The sequence below is a fragment of the Urocitellus parryii genome, chromosome 8 (genome assembly GCF_045843805.1).
Source record: "Urocitellus parryii isolate mUroPar1 chromosome 8, mUroPar1.hap1, whole genome shotgun sequence".
NCBI classification, from domain to species: Eukaryota; Metazoa; Chordata; class Mammalia; order Rodentia; family Sciuridae; genus Urocitellus; species Urocitellus parryii.
The window spans coordinates 51,127,773-51,144,272 of NC_135538.1; the positions used below are offsets into that span (position 1 = coordinate 51,127,773).

Here is a 16,500-nt window from a genome sequence, read left to right on the forward strand (position 1 = left end):
AGGCAAGCGCTCTACCATGGACCCAGATCTCCAGAACAGAGATTATATTTTTTAATATTATTGTTTCCCTCCTTTGTCACAAAAGTGCTACTCCTGGAAGGTTCTTTTTTTGACATTTACAGTATAATTCTTTCAGCATGCAAAACTTTTTAGTATAAAAAGTAAATTGTTTGGGCTGGGGATGTCGCTCAAGCGGTAGCGTGCTTGCCTGGCATGCGCAGGGCACTGGATTCAATCCTCAGCACCACATAAAAATAAAATAAAGATGTTGTGTCCACCGAAAACTAAAAAATAAATATTAAAAAATTCTCTCTCTCTTTCTTTCTCTCTCTCTTTTAAAAAAAGTAAATTATTGACTATAAACTATTTTATCTGACACTTCCGTTCATGGCAAAACTGATATTGTGAAATTGTATGAACGAAAAGAACAGTCTACTTTGGGAATTATTTTTTTCTGAACACTAAAGGAATTTATTGTGATAATTTGGCTAGTATGCCATTCCTCTATCAATAGTAAAAAGATACATGTATATGTATGGATGTTGTACAGATGTATACATGTATACGAATAAATATCCACATATAAGTCTGAGTATGAAAATTCTGTGATGTAATAAAATTCACTTCTGTTCTTTTTTGTGCGTTTGCTGGGGATTGAACGCAGGGCCTTACACATGTCAGGCTAGTGCTCTGTTAACCGAGTTACATTCCCAGCCCTAACGAATTAATTTCTAATGTCCCATCAAAATTTCCTTAGGGAAAGAGGTCCTACTATTGTTTCTCTTAAAATATTGAAGACATTTCATTTCAAATCAAATGTTAATGATATATACTATCAGTCACTTTCAGGTAAAGTCATGGATCTCCCCTTTTCATTTTGGTGTCGGGTTTGGTAGAAGATCTCAATTTTAAAATGAGTAAAATGGAATTCATACTAGATATTGCCTGTTTGTTCTAGTAAGCATGGACAATTATGTGGTATCTTTTCTTCAGTGGCTCTAATGAAAAAACAATTGCTTTTGAGTCAAAGGGCATTAGTGGGAAATAACCCTCTGTTCTCATAAATAAATTAATGACCTGGTGTCATTACTGTTGCTAGTTATGATCCCACCATGCAGCATTCATGTGGTTTATCAATTCTATGGTTATGAAGAATTTTAAAGCATTCCCCAGCTCAACTGTAGTTAAGGGCAGGAAGAGCAAGAAGTTATCTTGCTTACTTTTTAGTATGCTAGCTTCCCTCATCTCTTGTTGCATGTTCTCTCCTTGGTTTTTGGAAAACTTATTATTGCTGAAGAAAAGGCCTGTAGGCAATTGATTTTATATGTGTGGGGTCTTTTATGCATATACTGTTATCCTCCTTTATCCTGTCCCATTCTTCTCTGCACCATAATCTCATACTAAAACATTGAATAGTCCTTATATATTAAATACAATTAACCAAAATATGTTGAATATGCTGCCAGGGTTCTCAATGTATTTTTCTCGTTCTATTTTTCTTTTGTATGTATATATAATAATACCAATTATGTCATAAATAATTGTAAATTAATTTAATATCACTAGGTTTTCTGTTACTACAAAACGTGAAATCTTGTATGAGTAAGAAAAATCTTACAAAGTTTTCTCTAACATGTTTTTTTGTTGTTGTTTTTTGATATCTCTTTGTTACAGCTCTTTAAAACTGGAAGGTGTCGAACCACAGAGTACTTGTGAATTAGAAGTGGATGCTGTAGCTGCTGACATTTTAAATCGTCTGGATATTGAGAGTACATATTCAATTACTTTTATATATATTTTTATTTGTAAAACTTAATGATCAAAGTAGAGTGGAAAACTACCGAGAACTAAGATATTATAGAAAAAGAATGCAACATATTTTTAAGATTTCTTCTGTATTTCTGAAGGGATGAACGTTATTTTTCACTCATATTTTCATTCATATGAGTATAAAACTAAAATAAGTATGACATTAAATAAAAGGAGCCAATATAAAATAATTTAATATACTCTGACTTTTAATTGTTTTATCTTCAGATTATATACCAGGGAGGAAACTATGGTCAGATGTTTGAATTTTATTTCCTTGATGGGTTTGGGGGAGACCATAGAAAGAAAACTAACAAAGGAGTAACATAATAAATACAGGTTGGCAAAGGGGAATAAAGGGAAAGTAGGAGGTGGGAATAGGAAAGACAGTAGAATTAATCAAACATAACTTTCCTATGTTCATACATGAATACACAACCAATGAAACTCCACATCGTGTTTAATCCCAAGAATAGAATTAGATGAGTTATATTCTATATATGTATAATATGTCAAAATATACTTTACTATCAATGTATATCTAACAAGAACAAATTTTAAAAATACATGTTGAGATAGCGCATCCATTATTACACAAAATAGATAATTCTTTTTCTTAATAGGCATTGTTTATTATAGAAATAGTAGATTTCTTAAGCAAGAATTATTCACAGTGACCCTTGTAATATTGAAGTATTATTGTGATTACAGCTCAAATTGGTGGAAACCCTGGTTTACAGGCCATATGGGAAGATGAAAAACAACGACGAAGAAACAGAAATGAAACTTCTCAAATTAGCCAACCTGAATCACAAGGTATATACCTAATAATACTCTAATAATGTTTTATTTTATTTTTAATTTTTAAATTTGTTCTAATTAGTTATACATGACAGTAGAATACATCATTTCTAATGATGTTTTAAACTAATATTTTAATGGGAAAATTTAGCCCTTGAGTTTTTCCCTTAGCACTAGATTTTACTTTTCAAATTATCTTTAAAATTTCTATGTATTTTTTCTATTGTCATTGCCGTATAATCAGTAGTTTTTTCTTTACAACTGTAATCTACAGTGGGAAAATTCTCCATGAGAATTTGACATCTCTACTGTCTTTGGTTCTCACTGTATTTTATTATCTTGCTCTACTTTCTGTTCCTTTTCCCTCTTCTAGTGTGTTCCAGCTTTCTGTATTTCCAACCATGAATTTCAACTTAGAAATACCATTTAGTTTATGAAGCTTTGATAACATGCTGCCCCAAATTATTTTCTGGGAATATCATATCAGCTCTTGCTTTGATCATCACATACAGTTCTGAGGAAAATACTCATTTACTATTAAATATTGTAACATTCAAAAGGAATTTGAGAGGGCTCAAGTAAATACCATATACAACAAAAATTTTTAAATGAAGGTCAAAGAATGAGACAATACAAAGGCAAATCTATTTAAGATATAGAAGTAAGCCCTATTTTGAAATCCAATAAAATTGTAAAATTTTATAATGTTTATGGCACTAAAAATGTTTTGATAAAATTTGTGTGCCCTTTAGAAGAGAAAGATTATATTTACAAAGGGAAAATTTCTGGTTTCTGGATCTATGATACATTTATAGATAGACAGCAGTGTTTTTCTCTTAGATTTAAGTTAAAATTATTGAATTAATTTATAACTTCAGTAACAAGCATTTCTCTTTTGTTTGATTCTGTAATTGGACTACATGTAGGTAGTGTTTTATGTGTCAAGAGAAAGATAGGAAATTACTGTCAAAAAAATTTCAAGCTGCTATAGAAGAAAGGAAAAATATTTTATTCGTTTGCTATCTACATTTTTTAATGCTCTTTTAAAATTCAAAGATCGCAGGTTGTTGCCAGCAACAGAAAGTGAAAAAAAATTTCAGAAGAAACTTCAGGAAATTCTCAAACAGAATGATTTCTCTGTGTAAGTGGTTATTTATTATAGATCTCAGAACTAATTTTATTGCCTTGTTGTCTAGTTTGTTATAAAGGATATGTTTTAATTAAGCAGAACATTATCAGGATCTGTGGACTACAGCGATATATCCCAGGAGTTCTCTGCTGAGTTAACATTGCATTCTGAGGTTCTGACTCCTGAAATGCTTCAGTGTACACCAGCTAATATGATAGAAGTCCACAAAGACACAGAATTGAGCAAAGGTGAGATTATCTTTTCAAACATACAGAATATAGTCCAATAAACATCTGTGTATTTAACAATGAGATATTAATATTTGATTTGCTAGTGTTTTTTTCCCCTTGAAATAAACATGGATATAGTAAAAATTCTCTCTCCCATTGCTATACTCTTTTAATATCTTGATAGGTAAGTACTGTCCTAAAGTTGGTGCAAACTATTGCCAAATATGATTTTGTGTTTTGGGTTTTATCTGTCAACAATGTAAGCTGTTGTTTTAGATTTTTAATTTTATATAAATGGTATCCTGCATGGCATAGATAAAGCACCTTGCTTTTTTCAATCAATACTATCTATTTTTAAGCAACTTAATTGAAATATAGTAAATTTACAGAATAGTACAACCATCTCCACAATCCAATTTTAGAACATTTCCATGAACTCATTGGATCTCTTGTGTTCATTTTCAGGTAGGAACCTTCCCACCCCTAACCGAAGTAACCACTAATCCGTTTTCTCAAGTCTCTACATTTGTCCTTTTTAGATATGTCATCTAAATGAAATCACTCAATATGTAGTTTTTGTTCCTTCCTTTAGTATAGTACTTTCAAGTTTTATCCATGTTGTAGTATCTACTTGTATTTGTTCCTTTTTACTGTCAAGTATTCCATTATGTGGATATACCATATTTTGTTTCCATTTATCATTTGATGAATATTTGAATTGTTTTCACTTTTGATTGATGATAATAATATTGCTATAAACAGTAAAACATAAAATGTAGAATAAATATCATGAGAAGAGTTATAAAATAATGGAAACAATAGCAAATGAAATCAGTTTGAGAATAACTTTATTACAAAGTTTATCTTTGCCTAGAGAAAAAGGAATAATGTTCCTAGGAACATTTGAGTATAAGTCTTTGTGTGAATATATGTTTTCATTTCTCTTGAGTTGGTATCAGTGAGTAGAATTGGTAGTCATATAATAAATTTGTTTTTTTTTAATTTATTTTTTTAAAGAGAGAGTGAGAGAGGGAAGAGAGAGAGAGAGAGAGAGAGAGAGAGAGAGAGAGAGAGAGAGAATTTTTAATATTTATTTTTTAGTTCTCGGCGGACACAACATCTTTGTTTGTATGTGGTGCTGAGGATCGAACCCGGGCCGCACACATGCTAGGCGAGCACGCTACCGCTTGAGCCACATCCCCAGCCCATATAATAAATTTGTATTTAGCTTTTAAGTAAACTGCCAAGCTGTTTTCCAAAGTAATTACATTGCTTTACATTCCCACCAGCTATACTTGAGGTTCTTTGTGGCTGTATGTCCTAACAAACATTTGGAGTTATCTGTCTTTTTTAATGTCGTCATCATAGAGTGAGTGAAATGGTATTTTATTGTGGTTTTCATTTTCATTTCTCAAAACTACTAATGATGTGAACTATCTTTTTATGTCAACATTATACTTTGAAATTCTATTCTTGTTCACTCATTTTAACTGTTTATCAGTGTTCCATTTTAAAACTCAACAGTTTGTCAGATTCTCTACAATTTTTAAGTGGTTTGTGCTTTGCAGTGCTATATCTCTTATGGCTATGTGTAGGAGTTTCTCTATAGAACACATGTAAATGTAATTTGCTGGATGCTAGAATGTTTTCACTGTACTCTACCCATATAGCATTTGTTCTAACAGTGGTTCTGAATTGCATTTACCTTATATGTGATTGATAAGTAATAAAATAATTAAAGTTTCACTCAGTAATCATTTTGTTTCACATGCAATTTTTCAAGATAAGAGGGGCCTCAATAACATTTGATAGTATAAAAATAATATATATATATACTAATATATATGAAAAATATGCTACTCTAGTTCTTTTGAAATGGTACCTTATTTTAATCTTTATTTTCTAACTGTCAAGGCCCTTTAGGATTCTTCTTAACATGTTATTTATTATAGATGTATTTTCTCACTACCAAGACTTTTCCTACAAAAATTTAGCTTCTTTTCCCTTTCTCTTGTTTAAAAAAAAAAAGTACACACACACACACACACACACACACATAAAATGTATGTTTTTTTTGTGTTTTGTGAGTCTTCAATTTTAATATTAAATTTAACAATATCTTCCTTTATAGTTTGGTTTTTGTACCTGGTTTATGAGTCCTTCTCTACACTGATGTCATGAAAGTTTTCAATATTCATCCTAAGGTTTTAGTGTGTTTATGACTTAGTTTTTTCCACTTAGCCCTTCTTTAATTCAATTGAAATAATACCTACATAAGTAATAATCTAATTGTATATTATTTGTGTTTGTGTATGAGTGTAAGCAGGTAGTTCAATATATTCATTCAACAGAGTTTTTGTTTCCCTCTGGATTCCCCCCTCTGTTATATTCCTTTATGTTGTTAATATTATACTCTTTTAATTAGGATTTTTTATAAACTCTTGTCAAGGCATATCTTTCTGATCTAGCTTCTGAATTGTCTTGCCTCTTGATCCTTTAAAAAAGTCCCTTTGTTAATTTTAGGATTGCATTGTCTTGTTTCTGTGAATAATTACTTTAGGATTATATTGAATTTATCAACTAGTTTAAAAACTTTTTAATATCAACTTATCTACAAATGTATTTTTTTCATTTTATTCAGTATTCATTCACGTCTTTCAATAATTTTATGATTTATCATAAAAATTGGTATTTTTTTTATATATACTCCAGGTACCTTTCCATTGTTGTGGTTGTAAGTTTGTCTTTCAAAAATTATATTGTCTAATTGTTGATATTTAGGAACGCCAGCATCCTTTGTGTATTAGTCTTTAATCCAGCAACTTGTATTAGTGCTAATCGTTTTGATATACTTTCTCTTGAATTTTCAGTGTATAGAGTCGTCATTTGCAAGTAACTATTTAATTACTCCCCTTCCCATGCTCAGATTTATCCTTCCTGTTTTAATGTTCTGCCTAAAAACTGTAGGATGATGTTGAGTGGAAATAATACTCTTTTTCCTGACTTTAAACTGAATGCATTTATATTTTATTAAGTATGAAATTTACTACAGAGTTTTGGTAGATGTGCCTTAATCAGGTTAATATTTTTTTAAATTCTTGTTTGCTTAGAACTTTGTATTTTAAGTCACAGTTGATATTAAGTTTTATCAAATATTCTTTTCTGAATTTATTTAAATTAGCAGTTTTTCTCTTTTATTCTGTTAATGTTGTCAATTACATTAAAATAATTTTTTTTAATTTTTATTATTGGTTGTTCAAAACATCACATAGCTCTTGACATATCATATTTCATACATTTGATTCAAGTGGGTTATGAACTCCCATTTTTACCCCGTATACAGATTGTAGAATCACATCGGTTACACATCCACTGTTTTACATATTGCCATACTAGTGTCTGATGTGTTCTGCTGCCTTTCCTATCCTCTACTATCCCCCCTCCCCTCCCCTCCCCTTCCCTCCCCTCCCCTCTTCTCTCTCTACCCCATCTACTGTAATTCATTTCTCCCCCTTGTTTTTTTTCCCTTTCCCCTCACTTCCTCTTGTATGTAATTTTGTATAACCCTGAGGGTCTCCTTCCATTTCCATGCAATTTCCCTTCTCTCTCCCTTTCCCTCCCACCTCTCGTCCCTGTTTAATGTTAATCTTCTTCTCATGCTCTTCCTCCCTGCTCTGTTCTTAGTTGTTCTCCTTATATCAAAGAAGACATTTGGCATTTGCTTTTTAGGGATTGGCTAGCTTCATTTAGCATAATCTGCTCTAATGCCATCCATTTCCCTGCAAATTCCATGATTTTGTCATTTTTTAGTGCAGAGTAATACTCCATTGTGTATAAATGCCACATTTTTTTTACATTAAAATAATTTATAATTTTCTAATGATAAACTACCTTTATACTCCTGAAATAAATCTTTTATGGTCACAATGTGGTGTCTTTTTATAAACATTGATATACCTATTTTTCTAGTTTTGTTTTAATAATTGAGAAAGAACTGTACTTGGCCTCATTGTTGTGGAGTTTTTCCCCTTTTTTTAACTCTCTTTTTGAGAATTTTTATTAGATTGAAACAATCTGTTTCTTGAAGATTTAATACATTTCTTCTGTGAAACTGTCCATACTTGATACAGTATAATTTTCTGTGGGTAGATTTTGTGTATTAAAGAGTGAAAGGTAAGGAAGGTAGATTTAAACTAATGTAGTTTCCATAATTGTTATAGGTCTACTCAAGCTTTATATTTCTACTCAAATCAGTTTTATGTCATATTTTTTCTAAGAATTTATCTATTTTTTCTGCTTTTTAAAATGTTTTTGTTATAAACTTGTTTGTGATGTTAACATTTCATTTAGCTTCTCTTTTTTTTATTTGTTTTTTTTTAGTTGCACATGACAATAGAATAATTTTTTGACATGTTGTACATACATGGGGTATAACTTTCCATACTTGTGCTTTTACATGATGTGGAATCACATGGTCAGCACTCTCCCTTTTTATTCCTAATGTAATTTTCATTGCCTTCTATAACTTTGATCATTATTTGTCGTCTGTCTATATTATTATTAATTATAGAGAACCAGCTTTTGTTGTTGCTTTTGGATTTGGGGTTTTTGGCTGAAGGGAGGGCACTGGGGATTGAACCTAGTGGCACTTTATCACTGAGCTACATCCCCAGTCCCTTTTATTTTTATTTTGAGACAGGGTCTTGCTAAGTTGCTAAGGTACTTGTAATCCTCCTCCCTCAGCCTCCCAAGTCCTCCCCAGGGGTCACAAGCATGTGCCAACTTGCCAGGCCATCTTTTGTTTTTATTGGTCTTCTCAAGTTTTTTTTTTTAATGTTTTTTATTTTTCTATTTATTTTTATTAAGCATTCATTATTATCCCACCTATGTCCTAAGACTAAATATTCACCCCAAAAATATTTCTTTCTAAAAATTTTAAACTGAATGCTTTTGAAATCTCAAAAGCACTTAGTTTTAAATCTGATTAAATACCTAAAGCAGGGAAACAAAACTGTTTTTTAGTTAGCTGTCATACAACTGGCTGCTTTTTTTTTTTTAATCCTTTTTCTTTTTGGTTTGTACTCTTTTTTCTCCCTTATTAGTATGTGCTTTTTATTCTTTCTCTTCAACTAGATTATAATACCATTTATTATAATCATTTTTACCTTTGTTTTTTGAGTCCTCTGTGCCTTAGACCCTCTATAAATACTGAAAAACTATATGATTTAAAGTTTTCTGAAAAATATAAAATTAATATAAAATGAATTTAGTAGTTATTTTTCAGCTACAAAGAATAAAATTTTATTATTCAAATGAGACAGTTTTCCTCTACCTCCTTTGTATATTTTACTATCCAGTGATTTTCATAAGAATATACATAGTAATTAGAATTACAACGGATGAAGAGATTATAAATATTTAGTGATCCATAAATTCAGGGGTATTGCTTTGTTTTTATATTAATCCACGTGACTGGTTAGTACTCCTGTGGCTTTTTGTTGTTGTTATTGTTGTTGTTGTTTTGTGGTGCTGGATATTGGATACTGAATCCAGCACCTTGTACATTCAAGGCAAGCATTCTACCAACTGAGCTATATCCCCAGCCCTCCTGTGACTTTTTATGAAGTTCTATTATGTTTAGCATGTATCATTAATACTTAAAATTTTAATTAAGTGTACATTGTAATACTTCCTAATTTACACAAATTCTAAATGGATTTTTAGAGTTAAGCCATTGTGTTAATGTTTTTGTATTGTGTCATCTTAAGGTCACACTAGAAATAAAGTTGAAGAAGCACTTATTAATGAAGAAGCAATTTTGAACCTCATGGAAAATAGTCAGACTTTTCAGCCTTTGACCCAAAGACTGAGTGAGTCACCAGTTTTCAGTAAGTAATAATACTGTCATAAATATTCATTATTTTAATCAGTGAAAGTGAGTTTGTAGGGTAGTATTTTTTTTCTTTGATTTGAAGATAATAATGTTTCTTATTCAGTACTTTTATATTTCTATTAAGTATAAAAATGAAATTTTGTATTAAATGAAGTAGCTTTGCTTATTTGTTTTCTAAATAGATTTTTAAAAAACTATTGTGAAAGTAAATATTTTGCTGGGCATGGTGACACACACCTGAAATCCCAGTGGTTCAGGAGGCTGAGGCAGGAGGATCGAAAGTTCAGAGTTGGCCTCAGCAATTTGGCAAGAACCTATCTCAAAATAAAAATTAAAAAGGGGCTGGGAATGTTCTTCAGTAATTAAGCACCCTTGGGTTCATCCCTGATACCAAAAAAAACAACAAAATAATTCTTCTTTGATTGGAAGAAACCATATTACTTCAAGGGAAAATGCACTTATTTTTAATTAATGTTCTGCAAAGTGATACATTACTAAAACAATATTCTTTGTTAGTATTAGATATCTGATTTGAAATTCCTTTCAAGCTATTAATTTTGGGGCTAATATAGCATAGGACAGTTCTTTCTGAGTGTCTTTGCATTACACTAAACGCATTTTTGTTAGCATCATAAACCATTTACACAATTTCTTATTGATAATTTAGTCTAACTTACTGAAATCTTTTCAGGAAATTAACATTTTGTTGCATAAAATGAGATACTTTGAGTCTTTTATTTTGTTTGTTGTACTTAATTTTATGCTTCTTTCCTTCTTCACTTTCCATTTTTAAATTTTTATAGTATCAAATGTGATTTCAGTCCATTAAATGTCCTGTTTGCTATTTACATTTTCGTCTGAATGAAAAATAAATTGACTGATTATGAATAATACCCAAATTTTTGTACGTACTTACAATTCAAAACACTTTAAACAGGGAACTATTTTCTTTTTCTTTTTAAAATGAGTGGTCACATGTATGAGGAAATCATCCTATAACCATATTAAAAATCAATTTGAGGTTTATAATTTAAAATGTTATAATTCTCTATCTGAATAAATTAATATATATACCAAGGAATTTTAAATTATATTCTAGTTATTTTAAAAAACAGAAGAACATAGAAAAAGTTAAATTAAAAAAGAGAGTCATATCCATGTTTCATTACATTAGTCAAAGATATTGTATCATTAGTGGATATGAAAAACTAATTATAGTTCTTTGGATCATTGTGCAAATAATTGTAGTTGGTATCATGATTGGACTGATTTTGTAAATATCAATAAAGGAAACTTAAAACATGATATTTTAATAGTGAATATTGTATTACCTCTTTTTACAGAGAAAAGGGTAATATAATAGATTAGAACAGACTCCTGCTTTATGGTCTTTTATTTTTTCTTTAATAACTTTTTTGAGTGTGCTTCACCCTCTCAAGTGTACAATGTTGTGGTTTTTAATACATTCATGGAGTTGTATGACTATTACCACTATACAATCCAGAACAGTTTTATCACCCTCAGAAAAATCCCTGTACCCATTAGCATTCATGCTCTATTTCTTCTCTCAGCCCCTGGCAACTATTAATCTATAGTCTCTTGTGCTAGATTTATCTAATTGAGTCATTTCATACAAATGAAGTTATATATGTTCTTTTATATCTTGATGCTTCATTTAATATAATGCTTTCAAAGTTCATGCATATTTTAGCATATATGAGTACTTAATTAATTTTTCCTGCTGAATAATGTTCCATTGTGTAGATAATATCACATTGTGTTTATCCATTAATCAGTTGATGGATGTTTGGGTTGTTTATACTTTTTTGGATATTATGAATATTCTGATATTTATTCATGCACAGATTTTTGTGTGGACACAGTGTTTTCAGTTCTTGTGAGTATATATGTAGGAGTTTTTATGGGTCATATGATATTGAACCTAGAGGGAAAAAAACATACTCAGTTTCCCTGTACTTTGACATAATAACAGTGAACACAGAAGACTTCTGTGACCAAGTATGTACAGTGTTTTCCCCACACACCAAGTGTGGATCAGTTCTGCAATAGACCCATCAGGATGTTCTCTAATAATTCAGTTTAGTTCTGACACCATCTGTCTGGAGACAGCATCAGATCTCTCAGGTTGAGGGCTCAATCCCCGAGACTTAAGATTGCTAATAACAAGCCTCCGGTTGTTTTACTTGTGTTTCTCACTGATTTTAAATTTTAAATTGGGATCCCTTTTTGGGTTTGATTAATTTGCTAGAGCAGCTCATAGAACTCAGGGAAACACTTTGGTTTCTGGGTTATTATAAAGGATTTTATAAAAGATATTGATGAATATAAGATGAAGAGATGGGTAAGGCAAGGTATGAAGGGAAGGCACAGAACTCCCATGCGTCTTGTATGTTCCACTCTCTAGGAACTTCTGCATGTTTGGCTATCCAGAAGCTCTCAGAACTCAGTCCCCTTGGGTTTTTATGGACATTTTGTTCCATGACTGATTGAATCATTACCCTCTGTTGATCAGCTCAATCTTCACCTCCTCTCCACGCCCAGGGAGGTTGAAGTCTCCACTCTAATCCTGCCTTGGTTTTTCTGGTGATGAACCTTCATCCTGAAGCTACCTTGGTACCGCCAGCTATTTGTTAACTCACCAGAGCATAAAAAAGACATTTATCACTATAAAGATTATGGGGATTTTAGAAGTGGAAATGAGAGCAAAGACTATATATATATATATATATATATATCACAATATCACATATGGTAACTTTATGTTTAACATTTTGAAGAACCACTGTATCATTTTATAGTTTGACCAGTAGTGTATGAGAGTTCCAGTTTCTTCACAGCTTTGCCAATATTTGCTATTATATATCTTTATTTTTTGTTTTAGCCATCCAAATGTGTATGGTATAATTTTATAAATAATACGATTAATTATTTTTTATTTTTTAAATAATATTTAGATGGTATTTTTCAACTACAGATTTCCTTTGACTATTTTGTGAGCTAAATAAAGGTTAAGTGAAGGATAAAACTGTATAAATACATAATTTAAGGAATTTTTTAGCATTAATTTATATTTTTATTATATGTTTACTTTGAGCACTTATGACTGTGTTTTGTTTAGCAGTCTTCAGGCTTAAATAAGAGCCTGGAGAGCTTGTTAAAATGCAAATTCTTGTTCTCTATCTCCAAAATTGTCAGTAAATGAGGGATGAGGTGTGAGAATCTTCTAATAAGGTCGATAAATTATTCTAATACTAATGGCCTAACAATTACACTTTGATAGAAAAGTTATATAAATACCTGAGCCTTTGTTCCAACTATATTCTGGTAGCATGTGCCAGCATCTATGATGCTATTGTTGTTTTGTAATTGATCTCAGTTATTGGATAATTTAGAAATTTGAAGTTGTTTGTTGATTTGTTTCATTTGTTTTACAGTGGACAGCAGTCCTGATGAGGCTCTGATACATCTTCTTGCTGGTTTGGAAAGTGATGGATATCGGGGGGAAAGAAATAGAGTGCTATCACCTTGTCAGTCCTTTGGAGACACTAAAATTCCCCAAAATAGTGATGATGAAGAAAATGAACCACAAATTGAAAAAGAGGAAATGGAGCTCAGTTTGGTGATGTCTCAGAGATGGGACAGCAATATTGAAGAACATTGTACCAAAAAGAGGTAATTTTTCAATTATTTTAACAGTTTCCTTTTGTCATCATTCCTTTAATCAGAAATTATTTCAAAGTCTTTAACCCTTTTAAGTAGTACTTTGGTTTTCATGTAGCATATTCCAAGCAAAATAAAGTTTTGCTATAATTAAAAAAAAAGATTCTAACTTTTAAAAAATCTTCTATTTGTAAATGCATACCCTCTGAAAGTTGAGCTATTATGAATGTAAACAACAATGTATGGAGTCAGTCAGCTTGAAGATAAGTATTAGTTACCAAATATGATTAGACTGAAGGAGTTAAATACTGAAAATTAAAAAATGAGAAAATCTCAGAAACAAACACTGGTATTGTTTTGTTTCTCAAGAAATAAAAGATGGCACTTCACTTTACTAAGTCAGAGCCTGAGCTTGATTGTTTGAATCTGCCCCTAAGTTGTATGATGTGTGTGTAGAAAAATTAGGCCTCTGAGCCTGAAAGACTGAAAATGCTTCTCTTCTAAGCTTCTATAGGCTATACTAAAGTCTGTGTTTGAAAATTTCAACCCCAGATACATTACTGAAGGGGTAAAAGTTCATCCAAACATTCAGTTTATTTGTATATAACATAAGTATTTATTTTCTACCTAATAAATTAAGGTACTGAAATCTCTATATACAACATTATATTCTCCTTTCTCATATAGTCTCTACTGTCATAATAAGCCTGGTTTATCCCATAATTCAGTTCATGCTTTTGTGTTAATTAGACCAATTCTGTAAAAACCGTGCCCACTTTAATTTTGGAAAAACAAACCTAACATTTCATAAATGTATATTAGAAAGAAATCAAATAATACAGGAATCAATTTTACTCTCTATATTGAATGTTATATTCTGCCCCACATTCCATAGTTAAGAACACTGTAAAAATGAGAAAGGGAAGTATTTTGATAGTCATCATGTGGAAAATTATATAGTCTAGCTTCATATGGCTACAGAGTACAAAAGCAGAGATAATGTATGGAAGTTGAAAAAGAAGATTTTGAACAGTATAGAAATATAATTACCAACAGAGTTGAGAAAGAAAGATTTTATGTAGTATAGGGGAAGGCAGTTACTAACCATGATAGAAAGATTGTCCTGTGGGACGCAAACACCTTAACCTATGATAATTCAAGATATTCTGGAGCTGTGAATTCAGGAATTATGATGTCTTCTAGTTCACATGATAGGGATTATAAAATCTGTTCACAATAACTTTTTGGCAAGTACATTAGTGGGACATGTTAATAAAGCAAAATAAATCTGCTTTTATTTGTAAGTTATAATTTTTAGATCTTTTTTATTATTTTACTGTTGTAGTCAAGTTAGATAAATATTTTGTATCTAAAATACTCTTATGACACACTCACCAGTGTATTTTCATATTCTTTAGGTCACTGTGCAGAAATACCCACAGAAGTTCAACCGAAGAGGATGATTCATCTTCAGAAGAAGAAATGGAATGGAGTGATAACAGTTTGCTTCTTGCCAATCTTTCTATACCTCAGTTAGATGGAACTGCAGATGAAAATAGTGGTAAGTAATCAAGTCTATTGTGAACATTTGGCTATTTAGGGACAAAAACATATATTTTATGTGTTTTGAACTATAATCACATTTCCTATATGGTTGATTAAGGGAGGCCATAGTGACACTATTTTGTTTTGTTCTTTAGGATTTTTTCCTCTGGGAGAAATGTAGATATATAATTCCTTCTCATTTTTAGGAAGATATAACATTTTTTAATTATTAATTTTAAGCTTTGAAAACATTAATGAGTTTATTATGTTAATATTTAAGTAGCAAAAGTAAACTAACATATGCTCAGCTTATTTGAAGTGATAGTACAAATACGCATATTATTTTATGAAAAATTTTATGGCTGAGTAATATTCTATTATGTATATATGCCACATTTTTTAAATCTACTCATCTATTGAAGGGCATCTAGGTTGGTTCCACAGTTTAGCTATTGTGAATTGTGCTGCTATAAACATTGATGTGGCTGTGTTCCTATAGTATGCTGTTTTTAAGTTGTTTGGGTATAGATCGAGGAGAGGGACAGCTGGGTCAAATGGTGGTTCCATTCCCAATTTTCCAAGAAATCTCCATACTGCTTTCCATATTGGCTGCACCAATTTGCAGTCCCACCAGCAGTGCATGAGTGTACCTTTTTCCCCCACATCCTCACCAACACTTATTGTTGTTTGTCTTCATAATAACTGCCATTCTGACTGGAGTAAGATGAAATCTTAGAGTGGTTTTGATTTGCATTTCTCTAATTGCTAGTGATGATGAACATTTTTTCATGTATTTGTTGATTGATTTTACATCATCTTCTGAGAAGTGTCTCTTCAGATCCTTGGCCCATTTATTGAGTGGGTTATTTGATTTTTTTGGTGTAAATGTGGCATATATACCCAATGGAACATTACTCAGCAATAAAAGAGAATAAAATCATGGCATTTGCAGGTAAATAGATGGAGTTAGAGAAGATAATGCTAAGTGAAGTTAGCCAATACCAAAAAACCAAATGCCAAAAGTTTTCTTTGATATAAGGAGGCTGATTCATAATGGGATAGGGAGCGGGAACATGGGAAAAATAGATGAACTCTAGATAGGGCAGAGGGGTTGGAGGGGAAGGGAGAGGGCATGGGGTAATTAATGATGGTGGAATGTGATGATCATTACTATCCAAAGTACATGTATGAAGACACAAATTGGTGTGAATATATTATGTATACAACAAGAGATATGAGAAATTGTGCTCTATATATGTAATAAGAATTATAATGCATTCTGCTGTCATATATAAATGAAAAAAATTACATAAAAGAATTTAAATGTGACAGTATTTTTCCTTATTCCCTGAGACACTGAATGCTAATCTTTTTCTGATCAAAAGAGTGTGTTTAAAATAATGACTAATAAT

General features: G+C 31.1%; 1 protein-coding gene across 2 annotated transcripts in view; it reads left to right on the forward strand.

The window, feature by feature from the left end:
• Rev3l (REV3 like, DNA directed polymerase zeta catalytic subunit) overlaps window positions 1-16,500 on the forward strand; it is a 169,370-nt gene that overhangs the window by 74,448 nt on the left and 78,422 nt on the right. For both annotated transcript variants that reach the window (XM_026395080.2, XM_077802059.1), the window contains exons 6-12: window positions 1,675-1,769; window positions 2,521-2,625; window positions 3,667-3,751; window positions 3,839-3,987; window positions 9,738-9,857; window positions 13,318-13,555; window positions 14,962-15,104. In XM_026395080.2, the coding sequence (XP_026250865.2) occupies window positions 1,675-1,769; window positions 2,521-2,625; window positions 3,667-3,751; window positions 3,839-3,987; window positions 9,738-9,857; window positions 13,318-13,555; window positions 14,962-15,104 (935 nt within the window). The remainder of the gene's footprint in view (window positions 1-1,674; window positions 1,770-2,520; window positions 2,626-3,666; window positions 3,752-3,838; window positions 3,988-9,737; window positions 9,858-13,317; window positions 13,556-14,961; window positions 15,105-16,500) is intronic.